The sequence below is a fragment of the Oncorhynchus mykiss genome, chromosome 15 (genome assembly GCF_013265735.2).
Source record: "Oncorhynchus mykiss isolate Arlee chromosome 15, USDA_OmykA_1.1, whole genome shotgun sequence".
Lineage (NCBI taxonomy): Eukaryota > Metazoa > Chordata > Actinopteri > Salmoniformes > Salmonidae > Oncorhynchus > Oncorhynchus mykiss.
Window position 1 is genome coordinate 26,544,343 of NC_048579.1, and position 20,365 is coordinate 26,564,707.

The 20,365-nt window shown below is 44.4% G+C and overlaps 1 protein-coding gene across 1 annotated transcript; it reads left to right on the forward strand.

Moving 5' to 3' along the window:
* Positions 1-352: 352 nt before the first annotated feature.
* On the forward strand, positions 353-20,314 carry LOC110489887 (serine/threonine-protein kinase PRP4 homolog). The gene is made up of 15 exons (XM_021562846.2): positions 353-550; positions 1,107-2,336; positions 2,515-2,673; positions 8,547-8,708; positions 8,817-8,898; positions 10,704-10,911; positions 15,447-15,514; positions 15,691-15,784; positions 16,044-16,191; positions 16,570-16,707; positions 16,921-17,074; positions 17,325-17,439; positions 17,547-17,698; positions 17,846-17,932; positions 18,230-20,314. Exons 1-15 carry the CDS (start codon positions 492-494, stop codon positions 18,431-18,433), a joined length of 3,060 nt encoding a protein of 1,019 aa, XP_021418521.1. The 5' UTR covers positions 353-491; the 3' UTR covers positions 18,434-20,314.
* The last annotated feature ends 51 nt before the right edge of the window (positions 20,315-20,365 follow it).

A 20,365-nucleotide genomic window follows, 5' to 3' on the forward strand; every position in this document is an offset into this window, starting at 1 on the left:
CTATGGGTATACAGGTCTAAAATCTCTACAGACTGTAACTGTACTGTGAAGAGGTAAAGAAAACGCTTACTTCTATGGTAATCTTGTTCTGCTCTTTTAGGGTGATGTTAGTTCAGAGAGGCTGTAAAACATACATTTTTATTTTTTCAGAGAGGCTGTAAGAGAGAAGGAACTTTCGAAAGTGATTGTGAGTGACAGAATCCCCAGTGGAGGGAGTGCCTGAGAATACCCTGGTTTTAGGTTTTGCTTTTAAACTATGAATAGCTGGGAATAGACCAACACTTGTCTAGAAATTTTACCAGCCACTTTCCCCTTGCCACTGTCAGCATTCTCTCAAACATCACTGTCCCCTAGTGGACAAAAATATACTTTTAGCGATTTCAGTCAACCCAGTACGTCGCGGCTGCTGTAGAGGGCAGAAGTACAGTTTTTTTGCAGTTCTGTGTACTGTGTACAATACATTGAAGGAAGAAACACCCCGGCTGAGGAAAATGGCCGATGTAGAGATGGATATCGCGTCTAGCAGAATGAATAACGGAAACGAGCACGTGTAAGACATTTTAGAAGATTAGACGACCATGCAACTTATTTGTAGTACTTTCACCCGATTCAGTGCTTTTGGCAAGTCGACGTTGTCGTCGGTGTATCTGTTTTCTGCAGCGTTGAAACAGTATCAGGCTAGCTAAATAGAGCTAGCCAGCTAACGCTTAGCTATCCCAGTGTTCGAAAGGCTTTGCTGACATGTTTAAATGTTTTCTATAGCGAAACCATACCATAAACCAATCAAACCCGAGTGTCCTAAAATGCAACTTAACATTCTAGTTAACTCGCTAACTATCTGGCTAGCTATGCTTATTGCATACGTAGCTAAGAAGCTAACGTAGCAAGCTAGCCATTGTTTGCTACAGTGGCTTGCTAGCGCGTTAGCTAGCGGTCAGCTAACTAGCTGACTTGGCGGTCAAGTCGGGAAGCAAGGATAGCTAGCAGTTAGAGATTTTGTTTGCTGTGTTTTAAAGTCATATTTTGGACAATTCATGTTGTAGCTAGCCAAGTTACAAAAAATGGTTTGGTTTAAATTATATATTTTACCAATCTTTGTACCTTAGGAAAGAAGATTTGGAGAGCCATGACAAGAGTGGGAGTGAGGAGGAGAGTGGTGAGAATTCAGAAGAAGAAGAAGAGCGGGAGGAGAAAGAAGTCGGGGAGGGAGAAGCAGAAACTAACGGAGAAAAGACAGCGAAGGTGTCCAAACATCACAGCAGTGGCAGCAAACACAAGAAGAAGAAACACAAACACCGCAGCAAGCACAAAAAACACAAGCACGCGTCCGAAGAGGACAAGGACCGAAAGCGCAAACATCGACACAAACACAAGAAACACAAACGTAAAGATGGCTCCTCTTCTTCTGCCCCTGGCATCAACAGCGCCTCCAGCCAGAGAAAGACTCACATCTCCCCCTCATCTGACGACAAGGCCTTATTGGAGGAGTTGGAGAAACAGAGGGCCATGATTAAAGCTGAGCTGGACAGCCAGGTGATGGAGGGGGGTAAGGTGCAGTCAGGCATGGGCCTCATCCTACAGGGTTATAACTCTGGCTCTGAGGAGGGAGACGGAGAGGGCAGGGTCCGGAACGGGGAGCAGCGTCAGAAGGGCAGTATGGGGAAACCCCCCTCCCCTAGGGGTAGGAGTGGTAAAGCCAGACGGGACTCCACAGAAGCCAGCAAGTCCAGCTCTAAGCGCCACAGTCGGAGCAAGTCCAAGGAGAGGACAGGCAAGGAATCCAAGTCGGACAAAACAACCAAAGTCAGCAAAGATGTGGCCGCCAAAGGCCGTGGCCGCAGCAAATCAAAAGAGAGGAAGCGTTCCCAAAGCGGGGGCAGGTCCAAAGAGAGAAACAAGAAGTCTCCTTCCCCCTCCAGCAGGAGGGCAGAGCAGAGGAGCGGCCGATCAGACAAACGCTCTTCGCCCCAGCCTGACGACAGACCAAACACGGAGCGTGGCAGCCGGAGGTCCAGATCACGGGAGCGTCCAGGGCGGTCGGAGTCAGAAAGAGAGCGAGACAAGAGGCCGACAAAGTCACCTTCCAAGGATGCTTCGTCAGGGAAAGAGAACCGCTCTCCCCACAGGCGAGGAGGAGGAGTGGCCATTAGCCCCTCGAGGAGACGCAGCGCCTCCCCACGCCCCACCAGAGACTCCCAGCAGGCATCCGCTTCAGCTTCCACCTCCAAACAGGGCTCTCCTTCCAGATCAGCCAGGTCCCCAGCAAGGAGAGGCCGCAGTCGCTCCCCAGATGCCAGGAGGAGGGATGCTGATAGACCGGGCTCCTCACCACTCCGGTCTGTTTACTATGGATTAACCTGCAGTCCACCCCCTTATTGTCCTATACCAAACAACAGTAGTGGTCTGTACATGGCATGGGCAACTATTTGAGGGCGCATACTGTTTTAGGATGGGGCATTAAGAATGTGCTGCTATCCACCACTGATCTTCTAAACTTTATATTCTCTCCCACAGAAAGCGAATACGCCCAGAAGCAGGGCCAGGGGGTAGAGCGAGGTCACGGGAGACCAGCCCCAGAGGTGCTCCCCAACGTCGCAGGATGAGCCGCTCACCCTTCAGAAGAAGGTCCCCCTCGCCCTTCCGAAGACGGAGCAGGTCTCCAATGAGACGCAGGTGAGATGGGACAAGCTGAAACTTGTGGATGTGCTGAGCCAAATTAAATCTGCAGGGGCTTCTTCAAGCCTCCAGAAGTTAAGATGATGCCTGTAAGTAATTGCTTTTGCAAAAGCTAACATGCTGACCACACCGCTCGCGTTGCGTGCACTGCAAAATAAATGTACACATACATGTTATTCAATCATTGCACCCACACTGCTTGCGCGTGCCAATGAGCGTCTGCGTTGCCAAGCGCTAAAATAGAAGTCAGTTCTATTTGGGACGCTGAACGTGGTGCAAGTCCTGCCTCTCCCATCCCCTCATTGGTTTATAGAAGCAGATACCTACGTGCCATCTTGTCATTGGTTATACCCACATGGGTGATTAAAAAATTAACTTCGGTCAGTATGTCATGGTAATACACCTATGAAAGTTAGATGCCAAGTCCAAAGAAGAAAAAGCCTGGAAGGAGGAGCGATGACTAGAAACGATTCTGTTGACCGTTTTACAGTTGAATTCAGAAGTTTACATACACTTAACAAATTGTTCAACCACTCCACAAATTTCTTGTTAGCAAACTATAGTTTTGGCAAGTCGGTTAGGACATCTACCTTGTGCATAACACAAGTAATTCTTCCAACAATTGTTTACAGACAGATTATTTCACTTATGATTCACTGTATCACAATTCCAGTGGGTCAGAAGTTTACATACACTAAGTTGACTGTGCCTTTAAACAGCTTGGAACATTCCAGAAAATTATGTCATGGCTTTAGAAGCTTCTGATAGGCTAATTGACATAATTTGAGACAATTGGAGGTGTACCTGTGGATGTATTTCAAGGCCTACCTTCAAACTCGGTGCCTCTTTGCTTGACATCATGGGAAGTTCAAAAGAAATCTGCCAAGACCTTCCACAAGTCTGGTTCATCCTTGGGAGCAATTTCCAAATGCCTGAAGGTACCACTTTCATCTGTACAATCAAGTATAAACACCATGGGACCACGCAGTCGTCATACCGCTCAGGAAGGAGACGCGTTCTGTCTCCTAGAGATTAACGTACTTTGGTGCGAAAAGTGTAAATCAATCCCAGAACAACAGCAAAGGATCTTGTGAAGATGCTGGAGGAAACAGGTACAAAAGTATCTATAGCCACAGTAAAACAAGTCCTATATCGACAACCTGAAAGGCCTCTCAGCAAGGAAGAAGCCACCGCTCCAGAACCGCTATAAAAAGCCAGACTACGGTTTGCAGCTGCACATGGGGACAAAGATCGTACTTTTTGGAGAAATGTCCTCTGGTCTGATGAAACAAAAATATAACTGTTTGTCCATAATGACCATCGTTATGTTTGGAGGGGAAAGGGGAGGCTAGCAAGCCGTAGAACACCATCCCAACTGTAAAGCACGAGGGTGGCAGCATCATGTTGTTGAGGTGCTTTGCTGCAGGAGGGACTGGTGCACTTCACAAAATAGATGGCATCATGAGGTGGGAAAATGATGTGGATATATTGAAGCAACATCTCAAGACACCAGTCAGGAAAGTTAAAGCTTGGTTGCAAATGGGTCTTCCAAATGGACAATGACCGCAAGCATACTTCCAAAGCTGTGGCAAAATGGCTTAAGGACAACAAGGTCAAGGTATTGGAGTGGCCATCACAAAGTCCTGACCTCAATCCTATAGAACATTTGTGGGCAGAACTGGAAAAAGCGTGTGTGAGCAAGGAGGCCTACAAACCTGACTTAATTACACCAGTTCTGTCAGGAGGAATGGGCTGATATTCACCCAACTTATTGTGGGAAGCTTGAGGAAGGCTACCCAAAACGTTTGACCCAAGTTGAACGATTTAAAGGCAATGCTACCAAATACTAATTGAGTGTATGTAAACTTATGATCCACTGGGAATGTGATGAAAGAAATAAAAGCTGAAATAAATAATTCTCTATTCTGACATTTCACATTCTTAAAATAGTGGTCATCCTATCTGACGTAAGACAGGGATTTTTTACTCTGATTAAATTCAGGAATTGTGAAAAACTGAGTTTAAATGTATTTGGCTAAGGTGTATGTAAACTACAACTGTATGTGTGAATGAATTGTCGGAGTAGAGGTAAAATAACTCAACGTTTATCCAAGGACAAATTAGCTAGCAACAGCAAGCTAGCTAAATAGGACAAATTAGCTTGTAACTGCAAGCTAGCTAGCCATAAATGTTTAATGCTTTTCGACCTGTCCCCAAATAAATATAATTGGCCCAAATAAATATAATTGGTTCAGAGTTTGTCTTGATATTTGAACCTGCATGTCGTGATTGTTTGGTGTGGGGGGGACAAAATCAATTTGCGCACATCCGTTTTTGGGTACGGTGTAATGGGGATCCTAATAAAATACTAATAGTACAATATTGTATTACTTTTACAGATACTGGATCTGTGTAGCTAGTTGCAATTATTGTCATCAAATAGGCAGGCAATGCTGTCTGTTAAGTTCATGTTTTGAATATCCCTATATTTCTGTTGTTACGGGGTTATCACTCTGTTATTAGGGCATCTGCGCAGGAGTCTCGGAGTAGATGAACCTGGCCTGAGTGCAATGGCAACCATGTAGTGTGCTATTATGGCTTAGTAAACGTTGTTTAACTGGAACCTTGTCGTTGTGTCATTTCGAGTTAACATTGGTAGCAGAGGATGGCTAATAACTACAATGTGCTACCTCGGTTCGACAAGAAGAGGTCGTATGAAAGATGGAAACATTAACTTGGAATCTGGACATGAGTTACTAATCTGGACGAGAAAAAGCAAGCACTTGCGGTGGTATTATCGCTCGAGGGAAGAGCGAGAGATACAGCACTGGAAATATCCGTTGGATTTGAACAAGGATGACGGTATTGGAACTTTGATTAGAGCAGTGGATTCTGTGTTTCTTAAAGAAGAGGGAGACCGTAACCATGACAGTGTTACTAGAGATATTTCGGTTGCAGTGACAGACTACATAATTGATTTCCAACAGAGGTACAATAAGATGCGCAAGTACGACATGGTTCTCCCGGATGCAGTGTTAGCTTTCAAGTTTCTAGATACTGCCTGTCTGGATGGTGGGGAGAAACAGTTGGCTTTGACTGCTTGTACAGTGGTGACTTTTGCGCCAATGAAGTCGGCACTAAAAATACTTTTGGGTGAAAAGACGTCAGTCGCGCCAATAACAGATGGAATGCAAGTGAGTGATGCAGCATATTACACAGAGGCAGAGTAAAGGTGCCAACAACCAGAAGAGGGCGCCATTGCCCGGAACAAATCCACTAGACAAATATGGAAGGAGATCAAAATGTGCCATTTGTCAAAGCACTTACCATTGGGTTAGACTGTCCTCATAAAAAATGAACAAGTTAAACAGAGGAAAATGTATACAGAGAGAGCAGTGTAACATTACACTGTTTTCAAACAAATCTGATGCTGAGATCTTTATAGTTGAATCCTTAGGATTGTGATCGTCCATTCTAACAAGAGTTAAGATACCAGCAAAAATTGGTCAGACTGTCACCTTGAAACAGAGGTGGTCCCTACAGATATCCCCTTACTATTAAGCAAAGCTTCCTCAAGAAGGCAGGGGCTATACTAGACATAAAAAATGACAAGGCATTGATGATTAAACAACCAGTGACCCTTGAACTTACTACCTCATGCCACTATTGTGTAAACATTTTAGACAAAGACATCACACATGTAAAAATGAGATTCTGACAGACACAGAGCACACAGAGATTCTGACAGTCAGAGAACATGAACACAAAAGAAAAACAAAGTATTGTTAAATACATGGACAGAGAAAGTGGTATTCCACATACAGCAACCGTCATTGGACGAGCAGGAAAAGCCAAAGGAAAACACCAGAACTGGTACAACTTGCAGTACTCTGACCCAGCTACACTTTCTGGTACAACAGGGTCAGTTGATCTGTCACTTGTAGATAATCACAGAATTGAACCAATGGAAAAGCGAGAAAAAACAGGAATGACATTCAAAATGATGTACTTGAAACAAGGATGTGTCATTTGACTCAGCTAAGCTAGATGAGCTCAGTAATTGGAGGAAAAATGGAGTGTTTGAGGAAGTCAAAGACATTGGTCAAAAATGTGTCTCAAGAAGGTGGGTGTGTACCCTTAAAGAATCCTTAACTGGAATAGTGCCAAAAGCACGTCTAGTGGCTAGAGGTTTTTAGGCGCTGGCTGCTAAAGAACTCCCAAAAGACTCGCTGACGTGCCTCAGAGTCACTCAGATTGCTGATGACAGTGATCTGCCAGAAAAAATGGAATCTTCACTCCATAGACATCAAATCTGCATTTTTGCAGGGAACAGAGCTGTCAAGGGACATTTACATCTGACCTCCGCCTGAAGCTAAGAGTGAAGGAACACTGTGGAAACTAAAAAAGTGTGTGTATGGCCTGGTAGATGCATCACTCTACTGGTACAGCAAAGTCAAGGCAACAATCCTGAGTACAAGTGGATCCTGCAGTCTTCTATTGGCTTGATCAATGTGACTGGAGTACTTGCCTGTCATGTTGATGACTTCATCTAGGGTGGCTCACAGACCTTTGCTACAACTGTGATTCCACACCTCAAAGCTGTTTTTTCCAGGTCGGCCATGAGGAGCATGATCATTTTTATGTTGGCATAGAGTTTATTACAGTTGATGGAACAGTACCAATGTAACAGGAAAGCTATTTCAAGAATCTTCAACCTATCCACATGGATTCAAGAGCCGTACAAAGGAATTCCCCTCTCTGTGGAATTGAAGCTGATTAATTGAGGTCAAAGATGGGTCAAATTCTATGGGTTGCTAGACAGAGTAGACCTGATGTAAATGCTTGATGGCTGCAACTTGGCATCCAACACAAAACACGCCGCTGTACAAACCATTCATGAGGCAAACAAAGTTGTTCGTAAACTGAAATCACAACAGGTGACTAAAGTTTCAGCATGTTGGAAAAGATGACTCTCTGAAACAAGTTGTCTTCAGAGATGCTTCCCTAGGGAACCTTACAGATGGAGGCACACAAGGTGGACACCTAATCGTGTAAAGGGGTGAAGGAGGAAGATTATCATCTGTTGGCAGTCAAAAAGGATCAGATGAGTTGTCCGAAGCACGCTTGCAGGAGAAACACTTGCTCTTGCGGATGGATTTGACAATGCTATCTTTCTTGCAACTCTGTTCTCAGAGTTTACCACTGGTGAGACAAAACGGCATATTCTACCTGTAGTCTATGTCACTGACAACTACTTCTTAGTTGATGCTGTGAAGTCAACCAAGTCTGTCACAGAGAAAATACTTTGTCTTGAGATTAGCAGCATCAAGGAACTTATTTGTGGTCGACCACAAAGTAACAGCTTGCTGACTGTCTGACTAAAAAGGAGCATCCAGTCTTGCTCCTACAGGCTCACAGTAATGGAAAGTGGCAGCGTGAGTAATACAAAAAAAACTGTCACACAACCCATTTGTAATGAGGGACTTGAATAATACTTGGACATTTATGTTGTTGAAGTTTTGTCTTTAAAAAAAAAGTGTGAGACTGTGAAGTTCATGTTTTTAAGTATCCCTATTTTTCTGTTATAACGGGGCTATCACTCTGTTATTCAGGCGCCTGCGCAGGAGTCTCGGGGTAGATGAACCTGGCCTGAGTGCAATGGCAAACATGTAGTGTGCGAATACGGTTTAGTAAACGTTGTTAAACTGGAACCTTGTCGTTGTGTCATTTTGAGTTAACACTGTCATGGTAGTGGTAAGATGGTTTCCTTACAGATTATGTCTGGTTCTAGTGATGAAGCTTTGGTGATGTCGGAGTATGAGGCTCATTGGCCAAGGTTGTCTAAATATTTTCTATGTTGTGCGCTGCAGGTCGCCGGAAAGAGACAGATACGGCCGTCTCAGACAGTACGGCCGGCGCTCCAACTCCCGGGACCGGGACAGGAGGAGGAGACATGGCCGGGACGAGGACAAGTTCAAGGGCAGCCTCTCTGAGGGCATGAAGGCCGACAAGGAGTCCTCCGAGGAGGAAGTGTGAGTAGAGGGTGAACACCCACACACAAACAGACAAATGCTACACTGCAATATGGTAATTATCTGGGTGATTATGTGTTTTTGTAAGTGGGTTAATTTTGTTACCAGGCTTGAGGACTTTGACGGTGAGGAGGTGGATGAAGAGGCCATCATAGAGCAGCGCCGGCAGCAGCGCCTGGCTATCGTCCAGGTCAGTTCCCCATCCGTCATCCAGGGCTCCAGACTAACATTTCTCCCTGGTGGCACAAACTTTTTCAGTTTGCTGTAGTCCACGATCAGCTCCTTTGTCATGCCGACGTTGAGAGGTCTCTGACCTCCCTATAGACTGTCTCATCATCATCGGTGATCAGGCCTACCACCGTCATGTGGTCTGCCAACTTAATGATGGTGTTGGAGTCGTGTGCGGCCACACAGTCGTGGGTGAACGGAGTACAGGAGGAGACCTAGCACGCACCCCTGAAGGTCCCCCGTGTTGAGGGTCAGCGTTGCAAATGTGTTGTTGCCTACCCTCACCACCTGGGGTCGGCCCGTCAGGAAGGCCAGGATCCAGTTGCAGAGGGAGGTGTTTAGTCCCAGGGTCCTTAGCTTAGTGATGATCTTGGATGGGACGCTGGTGTTTAACAGTGAGCTGTAATCAGTGAACAGCATTCCCACCTTTTGTCCAGGTTGGAAAGGGCAGTGTGGAATGCAATAGATTGTGTCATCTGTGGATCAGTTGGGGCGGTATGTGAATTGGAGTGGGTCCAGGGCGATAGTCATTTAAAAAGGATACCTTGGCGTTCTTGGGCACAGGGACTATGCTAGTCTGCTTGAAACATGTAGGTATTACAGACTGGGTCAGGGAGAGGTTGAAAATGTTGGTGAAGACACTTGCCAGCTGGTCAGCGCATTCTCTGAGAACGCATCTTGGCAATCCGCCTGGCCCTGCAGCCTTGTGAATGTTCACCTGTTTAAAGGTCTATGGACAGCGTGATTACGGAGTCGTCCAGAACAGCTGGTGCTCTCATACATGGTTCAGTGTTGCTTGCCTCAAAGCGAGCATAGAAGGCATTTAGCTCCTCTGGTAGGCTTGCGTCACTGGGCTGCTCGTGGCTGGGTTGCCCTTTGTAATCCATGATTGCTTGCAAGACCGGTGTAGTAGGTGCCGGTGTAGTAGGATTCGATCTTAGTCCACTATTGATTGGTCGTTGGATGGCGTAGCAGAATTTTTTTTATAAGCGTCTAGTCCGGAACCTGCTGGTTTTCTGTCCTACCTGACAACTAATTGCACCAACCTGATGTCCCAGGTCTTAGTCTCTGATTAGAGGGAACATTGAAAAAGCACAATGTAATTGGTTCCGAGGTCCAGAGTTGAGTTTGAAGGGCCGAGGCCAATATGCACACACAAAAAAACATGCAGGCAAATGAATCTCTAAAGAGTCAAAAATATATCTGATTACTCTGGATCGTATTATGACACATCAACATATCCATTATGCTTTCTCTGAACATGTTAGATGAAATAGATAACTTCTTTCATGTCTGTCTTGGCAGTAAAAAGAGTCAGTCTAGAGCCCTCCTGTTTAGCTGACTTGCGTCAAAGTATAGTCATTTGATACCTGATTCACTGAATGAGGGAATTATTTTATTCGATTTTTTGGTTGTAGGCTAATATTCTAATGTAAAGGCATAGCACCTCGAAGAGAGCTACAGGGTGTATATGCTTCTGTTCCAGCCCTATTCTAACACACCAGAATCTACAAATCAACTACTCAACAGGATGAGTAAGTCTGGAGCCATGATCACCACATCCATCTGCTGTTGAACTGTACATAGTTGTTGCAGGGATCCCCAGCCCAGTGTTTCATATTGGGCTACTACTCCAATATAGGATGTTTTCTGATTTGCCTTTTCATTTTTGAAATTGACCCCCTCGAAACCCATATCTTGTTTTTACTTAATTCCATTGTTGTGACCACTCTATACCTGGCACTACCTCTCTCTCTCCCTGTGCAGAAATACCGTGGTGGCAACGAGGACAGCATGGCGTCCATGGCGTCGGAGCCCAGCAGCCCGCAGAGCAGCACACGGAGCCGCTCGCCCTCGCCAGACGACATCCTGGAGCGTGTGGCGGCTGACGTCAAGGAGTACGAGCTGGAGAATCTGGACACGTTTGAGGAGAACATCAAGGCCAAGCAAGGCCTCATCACGCAGGAGAAGGATGGTGAGTAAAGGGATTCAGGCTGGGAGAAAAGAAAGGGAATATAGGGAATAGGGTGCCATTTGGTCTGCTCTGTATTGCCGTCTCAAAATATTAGCTCATATGCAATGTGCAATCTGGGTGGGTCATCTTGGTGATAACTTTTTATGTTTTTAGTTTATTTTGAAGTTTACAGGTGCTCTTTAGTAATACATGTTGTTTGCTGAATGTGCCCGCATTAGCTGTAACTGTGGCCGTGTCTAGACTTGACAGTTCATACAGCTTTAGTATTCTGATCATAGAGTTCTGATCATGGAATGTATCTTCAACTATATTTTAAATGTGCGTACCGTGTCCACAGTGTGTCTGGATTCCCTTTTCCCGCGCTATATTCAGACTTTAACGAGGCAAGTCAGTTAAGAACACATTCTTATTTTCAATGACGGCCTAGGAACGGTGGGTTAACTGCCTTGTTCAGGGACAGAACGACAGATTTTTACCTTGTCAGCTCAGGGATTCAATCTTGCAACCTTGCGGTTAACTAGTCCAACGCTCTAACCACCTGCCTCACGAGGAGCCTGCCTGTTACACGAATGCAGTAAGAAGCCAAGGTAAGTTGCTAGCTGGCATTAAACTTATCTTATAAAAAACAATCATAATCACTAGTTATAACTACACATGGTTGATGATATTACTAGTTTATCTAGCGTGTCCTGCGTTGCATAAAATCGATGCAGTGCGCATTCGCGAAAAAGGACTGTCTTTGCTCCAACGTGTACCTAACCATAAACATCAATGCCTTTCTTAAAATCAATACACAGAGGTATATATTTTTAAACCTCCATATTTAGCTAAAATAATGGTTAGCAGGCAATATTAACTAGGTGAAATTGTCACTATTGCGTTCATTGCACACAGAGTCGGGGTATATGCAACAGTTTGGGCCACCTTGCTCATTGCGAACTAATTTGCCAGAATTTTACGTAATTATGACATAACATTGAAGGCTGTGCAATGTAACAGCAATATTTAGACTTAGGGATGCCATCCGTTAGATAAAATACGGAACGGTTCCGTATTTCACTGAAATAATAAACATTTTGTTTTCGAAATGATAGTTTCCGTTTTCGACCATATTAATGACCTAAGGCTCGTATTTCTGTGTGTTATATTATAATGAAGTCTATGATTTGATAGAGCAGTCTTACTGAGCGATGGTAGGCACCAGCAGGCTCATAAGCATTCATTCAAACAGCACTTTTGTGCGTTTTGACAGCAGCTCTTCGCAATGCTTCAAGCATTCAAGCTAGTTAGCGGGGTGCGCGCTAATAGCGTTTCAAACGTCACTCGCTCTGAGACTTGGAGTAGTTGTTCCCCTTGCTCTGCATGGGTAATGCTGCTTCGAGGGTGGCTGTTGTAGATGTGTTCCTGGTTCGAGCCCAGGTAGGAGCGAGGAGAGGGACGAAAGCTATCCTGTTACACTGGCAATAATAAAGTGCCTATAAGAACATCCAATAGTCAAAGGTATATGAAATACAAATCGTATAGAGAGAAATAGTCCTATAATTCCTGTAACTACAACCTAAAACTTCTTACCTGGGAATATTGGAGACTCATGTTAAAAGGAACCACCAGCTTTCATATGTTTTCATGTTCTGAGCAAGGAACTTAAACATTAGCTTTCTTACAAGGCACATATTGCACTTTTGCTTTCTTCTCCAACACTTTGTTTTTGCATTATTTAAACCAAATTGAGCATGTTTCATTATTTATTTGAGGCTAAATTGATTTTATTGATGTATTATATTAAGTTAAAATAAGTGTTCAATCAGTATTGTTGTAATTGTCATTATTACAAATACATTTAAAAAATCAGCCGATTAATCGGTATCGGCTTTTTTTGGTCCTCCAATAATCGGTATCGCCGTTGAAAAATCATAATCGGTCGACCTCTAATAACAACACAACAAAAACTGATGACAGAAGCTAACTAGCCAGCTAACCTCTCGCTAGCTAGCAATCAATGCTAAAGGGATTACACATGGGTCGATATAACTCCAGCCAACTTCTTATATTTATTGGCTAGCATTTTTGAGGTAGCAAACACATTCCTCTCACACTAGGAACGTATTTCCTCCCACTTTATAATGAAAAGGTGCCTCTCGGTCCCAAAACACAATTTTTCTGGAGACTTTTGGAAGGAGTGTTGATGACGTTGCCCACTGTATGCGCTTTTGATAGCCTGATTGCATATAGACTGAGGAGAAATCCACACACAATGTATCCCAGACTACCTCCCTTACCATCATCTGGTCAGCCAGATCTGAACAAAATCGGACCCGCAAAAAACAATATCAACAGTGAAAAGATGACTCTGGGATGCTGGCCTTCTAGGCAGAGTTGCAAAGAAAAAGCCATATCTCAAACTGGCCAATGATGTCTGTGTTCTTTTACCCATCTTAATCTTTTCTTTTTATTGGCCAGTCTGAGATATTGCTTTTTCTTTGCAAATGCTAATGCTCCAGATACTCAACTAGTCTAAAGGCCAGCTTCTTTAATTAGCAAAACAGTTTTCAGCTTTGCTAACATAATTGCTAAAAGGTTCTCTAATAATCAATTAGCCTTTTTAAAATAATGAACTTGGATTAGCTAACACAACGTGCCATTGGAACCCAGGAGTGATGGTTGCTGATAATTGGCCTCTGTATGCCTGTGTAGATATTCCAGCTACAATAGTAATTTAAAACTTTAATATCTACACTGTATTTCTGATCAATTTGATGTTGTTTTAATGGACAGAAATGTGCTTTTCAAAAACAAGGACATTTCTAAGTGACCCCAAATGTTTTAATGGTAGTGTAACTATTCAGACCCTTTACTCAGTACTTTGTCGAATCACCTTTGGCAGCAATTACAGCCTCGCCTTTTTGGGTATACGGTACAAGCTTGGCACACCTGTATTTACAGAGTTTCTCCCATTCTCTGCAGATCCTCTCAAGCTCTGTCCGGTTAGATGGGGAGTGTCGCCGTGCAGCTTTTTTCAGGTCTCTCCAGAGATGTTCGATCAAGTTCATGTCCGGGCTCTGGCTGCGCCACTCAAGGACATTCAGAGACTTGTCCTGAAGCCACTCTTGTGTTGTCTTGGCTGTGTACTTAAGGTTGTTGTCCTGTTGGAAGGTGAACCTTTGCCCCAGTCTGAGGTCCTGAGTGCTCTGGAGCAGATTTTCATCAAGGATCTCTGTACTTTGCTCCGTTCATCTTTCCATTGATCCTGACTAGTCTCCCTGTCTCTGCCGCTGAAAAACATCCCCACAGCATGATGCTGCCACCACCATGCTTCACAGTAGGGATGATGCCAGGTTTCCTCCAGAATTGACTCTTGGCATTCAGGCTGAATAGTTAAATCTTGGTTTCTTCAGACCAGAGAATCTTGTTTGTCATGGTCTGAGTCCTTTAGGTGCATTTTGGAAAACTCCAAGCGGGCTGTTGTGAATTTTACTGAGGAGTTGCTTCTGTCTGGCAACTCAACCATAAAGGCCTGGAGTGTTGCAGAGATTTGTCCCCTTCTGGATGTTCTCCCATCTCCACAGAGGAACTCTTAAGCTCAGAGTGACCATGGGGTTCTTGATCACCTCCCTGACCATGCCCTTCTGCCCCGATTGCTACGTTTGGCCCTGGCTGTCAGCTCTAGGAAGAGTAGTGGTTCCAAACTTCTTCAATTTAAGAATGATGATGGCCACTGTTCTTGGGGACCTTCAATGTTGCAGAAATGTTTTGTGCTTCAACACAATCCTGTCTCGGAGCTTTAAGGACAATTCCTTCGAACTCATGGCTTGATTTTTGCTCTGACATGCACTGTCAACTGTGGGACCATATATAGACAGGTGTGTGCCTTTTCAAATCATGTTCAATCAATTGAATTTACCACAGGTGGACGGACTCCACTCAAGTTGTAGAAACATCTCAAGGATGGTCAATGGAAACAGGATGTACCTGATCTCAATTTCGAGTCTCATAGCAAAGGGTCTGAATACATATGTAAATAAGGTGTTTCTGTTTTTTATTTTGTAATCATTTGCAAAAATGTTTTTTTTATTTGCCATTATGGGGTATTGTGTAGGATTTTTTCAAATCCCCCTTTTCAAAAATATGGAAAAAGGGGAAGGGGTCTGAATACTTTCCGAATGCCCTGTAAGTGTCAAGTGTAGACACCGCCTTTGTGGCAGACTGGGATGTGTAATCTCATGTTTCCTCCCTTCCCCTTCCTCCAGGGCCCCTCTCTTATAAGGTGTGCTGGCATTGACAGGGGATACAGCGCAATGGCTCGCTCTCTCTCTCTCTCTCTCTCTCATGTTTGACACCTTTGTCTCGTGTGGTAGAAAGTTGCAACGTGGTGACGTTACACATATGACTAACATTGACCAAATGCGGAGTTGTAAATTAGTCTGGTTCCCCAGTGGTCATTCATTTCACGTCATATTTTTGGGCCGTAACGTGCCGGTTGAAGCATGTTTCCGTTAAGTGTACTTAATCTCTCGTTTCCTCCCTCTGTCTGTCAGGACCCAAAAAGCCCTCGGCCCCTGATATGTTTACAGAGTCGGACGTCATGTTTGAAGCAGCCATTGATGTAAGTCTTACAGGAGCCTCACTCCCCTCCACTGATCTCCAGCCATGTTTATATCTCTGATCTTTAGAGTGCTACTCTGGGCTAAACATGCAAGCCCATCTTCTGAGTGATCTGTCTGTGGCAAGTAGTTCATTATGCGAGTGTGGTTGAATGTTTGGTCATGTTGGTCTACACAGAGTGCCAGGATGAGAGCAGCAGGTGTTGGGGGGAAGGACTTCAAAGAGAACCCCAACCTCCGGGACAACTGGACCGATGCAGAGGGTTACTACCGTAAGTGTCCTTGACTGGACACACTCTTACAAATGTTACAAATTCATCGATGAAAGACTGCTGGGCTTTTCGCTCTCTCAATCATCCATGTGTCCAAACAGTCCATGTCGTCTTAGTATTCCGCTGTGTATGAGTGCAGTCCTTTTGATTTCACTATTGGTTAATAGTGTTATTTGAGGCCTAGTAACTGGATATCTCATTGAGGAAATAGCCAAGACTCTCTAAACATGCCCCTCGTGTCTATCCTACTGTGTTTTAGGCGTGAACATCGGGGAGACGCTGGACAAGCGCTACGACGTGTACGGCTACACAGGCCAGGGAATGTTCAGCAACGTGATCAGGGGCAGGGACACGGCCCGCGCCGGACAGGATGTGGCCGTCAAGATCATCCGCAACAACGAGCTCATGTAGGTCCTCAGGCAGGCAGCCTCAGGACTCAAATGGCACCCCGTTCCCTGTGTAGTGTACTACTTTTGACCAGGACTCTGGTCAAAAGTAGTGCACTATGAAGGTATGTAAGGTGAACGAGCTAATTGTTAGTCGCTCTGGATAAGAGAGTCTGTTAAAAGACTAATGGAGCCATTTGAGACGCATCCTGGTTCGCTCATGGTTTGGGGAACATATTGCCTTCGCCACCACATTTGAATGTGCCCTCTCATTATAAGTATTCCAGCAACGTCTATGTGGATTGTCCAGGGCTTTTTTGGAAAATATATATTTACCTCAATAGAACCTACCTGGATAAATAAACCAATAGATGCTGATTTTGTGTTTTGGGTCTCCAGGCAGAAGACTGGCCTGAAGGAGCTGGAGTTCCTCAAGAGGCTCAACGATGCCGACCCAGACGACAAGTTCCACTGCTTGCGCCTCTTCAGACACTTCTACCACAAGCAGCACCTGTGTCTGGTGTTCGAGCCCCTCAGGTACTAACTGGGAGACTACCACTGTGGCAGTAGTGGGAAATAGCCACCTATTCCTTTTACTACTGCTCAACATTTGTGCACTATAAGGAGTAGGGTGTCATTCCAGATGCACCCCATGTCCTCAGTGGCAGGACACACCGCAATGTGTTTTGTCATCTAGCACACTTCTTCACTGGCTCTAACTCGTGTCTCTCTGTGAAATGTGTGTCTCAGTATGAACCTGCGCGAGGTGCTGAAGAAGTACGGTAAGGACGTGGGCCTTCACATCAAGGCTGTCCGCTCCTACACCCAGCAGCTCTTCCTGGCACTCAAACTCCTCAAACGTTGCAGCATCCTCCACGCTGACATCAAGCCTGACAACATCCTGGTACGAGGCCCATATTATCATCACATGACTGTTACAACTGCACTGAGGCCGGGTCGTGTTCAACTGCACAAAATGGAAGAAAGAGGACTGAAACTGGGAGAGATAAAATAATAAATAAATAAAAAAACACTTATTTTTGCTTTGCGTTGAAAAATGTATTGAAGCGTTTTGCGATACTGTGCCGTAATGAATAAGACCATGGCCTGAAGGTCCCATCTAACAGTGTGTTTCTCTATCTCTCCCCTACAAGGTGAACGAGTCGAAGACCATCTTGAAACTCTGCGATTTTGGCTCGGCGTCCCATGTTGCAGACAATGACATCACGCCGTACCTCGTCAGCAGATTCTACAGAGCTCCAGAAATCAGTACATTTTACTTTGAGATTGTTTGCTTATAACGGTTTAGCTGTAATGGAGCTCTCTGTTGTCCCTGCTTGGATCACAGTCCTCATGATGTCTTGTCTCTGTCACAGTCATTGGGAAGCCATACGACTACAGCATAGACATGTGGTCAGTGGGCTGCACGCTGTACGAACTCTACACCGGCAAGATCCTTTTCCCTGGCTCCTCCAACAACCACATGATCAAACTGGCCATGGACCTCAAGGGCAAGATGCCCAACAAGGTAAACTGTACACATTACTGGACCTGGCTGGTCTCTCCTAGCCTTAGTCTCTCTCTCTGTGTTAGATTTTTGACAGGAAGTCATAACCTGGGGCGTTGTACACTGTGCTGTAGCATACAGATGATGTAATGGTTCTTTTGTTCTCAGATGATTCGGAAAGGCCTGTTCAAAGACCAGCACTTTGATCAGAACCTCAACTTCCTCTACATTGAAGTAGACAAAGTGACCGAAAGGGTTTGTATATGTTATCTTATACGACTTTTATTATCTAAGAAATGGGTTAAAAACAGCTAGATTTGCTGGGCTAGTCATGAAGGCTCATTCAGATGCTTCATATTTTTTGAATAGTTTCTCACTGTGGTCCTCTGTAGCTCGCTAGTGCATGGCTCCAGTATACTGGGTTTGAAACCTGGGACCACCTGTATGTAAAATGTATGCTTAAAAGCATCTGTTAAATCATTTATTTATTTATTTATTTCCCTCCACCCACTCCTTCTCCATCCTCACCCCACCTCCCTCCACACACCACAGGAGAAGGTAACAGTGATGAGCACAATCAACCCCACCAAGGACTTGCTGTGTGACATGGTGGGTGGCCAGCGGCTGCCCGAGGAGCAGAGGAAGAAGGTCCTGGTCCTAAAAGACCTGATCGACGGCACGCTGATGCTGGACCCTGCCAAACGCATCAGCATCAACCAGGCCCTGCAGCACCCCTTCATCCAGGAGAAGATCTGAACTCAGACCAGTCCAACAATCAACCAGGCCCTGCAGCACCCCTTGATCCAGGAAAAGATCTGAACTCAGACCAGCCCAACCATTAGCCAGGCCCTGCAGCACCCCTTCATCCAGGAGAAGATCTGACCTCAAACCAGCCCAACCATCAACCAGACCAGCCTTGCCAGGTAGAAATACAAGACCAGGCGCCCCATTGAGAATGTTATGGATAAATTGTTTCCCCTATTTTGATTATGATGGGTACGATAACCTGGTATGTTTTAATTGTAAATAAGTAAAATAGACATTCATGAAGAAAAAATCATTTTGATTTATCATAAACCCCACCCCCCTCCGGCGGTGATGCAGCAGTTATGGACTATTTCTATTTAGCTGGCATTGAAGTGAATGACATTAAAATAATACAATTATTGTAAACATGTCTAATGCATTGTCGAAGTATCTGAGTGTAGGTCGGTTTAGAAATGTGTGTTGTGTACTAGTCGCATCAAGGAGATGCATCATCTTCAACGGTAAAATTTTTAATGATCACCAACATTGCTCATTCTGCGACTGTGCATGCTTTTGAATGTGCACCCCTTCGTTGTGCTCTAGATGTGTCTAGCATAAGCCTGTGTACTGTTAATGCTCTCTGTAACCAGGTTTCCAGCCAACCTTTTTATGCGAGGAAAGTACACGTTAGATACAAAATGTCAAGACTGATGGAAACGGCACGTTTTTGTTGGTGAACTTTCCAAAATGTCTGCAAAATAAAACACCAGACAGGGTGGGATGTTTTTGTCAGTAAAATTCATTACGTGAGAAATGGCAGAAACCTTTTTGTTTTTTTTCCCCCCCACAGAAACTTATATAATAACCAGTCACGCAATGATTGTCCTCCAACTACGACTCGAGAAAGCATGCAGTTAAATAGGCTACAGATAAAATAAGTTATGGTGAACTTCATATGGGGGTGAAAGTGCACGGTGATGAGCTTGATGCTCCTTTCCTAATAAATGTAGAGGGTCTTATTCTGGTGACACGATTGATGCTTGACTGCCGTTTGACAAATACAAATAATCTCACTTTTATCCATAATAATCTCATGTAGGTAGCCTAACCGCACTGTATCTGCAAGCTGTTGGCTAAAGCACACGTACTAAGACCAGAGCGGGTACATTTGCTATATAACGCAACTTTTGTTGTGCCGAAAACCATCAGTGGAGTTGAAAATGTGATGGAAACCAATTGAACTTATTCTGTACATTTAAATGAACTGCGCTACACCACGTTCAGCCTTTTATCTGGAACAAGTCATTTTGATGGAAATATCTCTGGTGGGGAAATGTGCATATTGTTTTTGTGGATTTTAGAATATTCACCAATTGGATGGTAACCTAGTGTGTGTGCGTAGCAGCATTGATGTCCCACATGATGGCACCACAATCCCCATTTCACAGGTCCCAGGCCTGTGCTTAAGGAATGGACTCAACAGTAGTACTGTACTCCCCTCGAACAATAAGACCGTTCCATTTCAAGGTCTGTCATTGTGTTATTTTACAGAACAGAGCAGCCCCACTGACTCCAACGGTTTCACATATTTCCTCCTCTCTCTCTGACACGGTCCTGGCTATAGGCTCTCAGATTTAAGTGCCTCCTGTATGAGCCTTGTGTGTAGAACACAGAACAATGCCGGCCTGTGAAAGCCGCCACCTCGTTCTCCTCCCATGTTGTATATATTCCATTGTTGCCACAGTCTTTCTCCATGTTAAAGATTTTCATGTTTGATTTCTTTCTTTTCTCATTGAGGGAAAACATATTGTGATTTAAGCAAAGAACTGAGATGTGAAAGAGCACCTTCAGTGCACCACCACTTTTAGTAATAAAATATTTCCTATTCAATATTGTTTTTGTTCCTCTGTTCTCAAGTATAATACAATACAAATATACACC

Coding starts and splice junctions, on each gene's coding strand:
- LOC110489887 (XM_021562846.2), top strand. CDS start 492: ATGGCCGATGTAGAGATGGATATCGCGTCTAGCAGAATGAATAACGGA. Junction 2,337..2,514: donor CCGGGCTCCTCACCACTCCG/GTCTGTTTACTA, acceptor TCTCTCCCACAG/AAAGCGAATACGCCCAGAAG. Junction 17,933..18,229: donor TAGACAAAGTGACCGAAAGG/GTTTGTATATGT, acceptor CACACACCACAG/GAGAAGGTAACAGTGATGAG.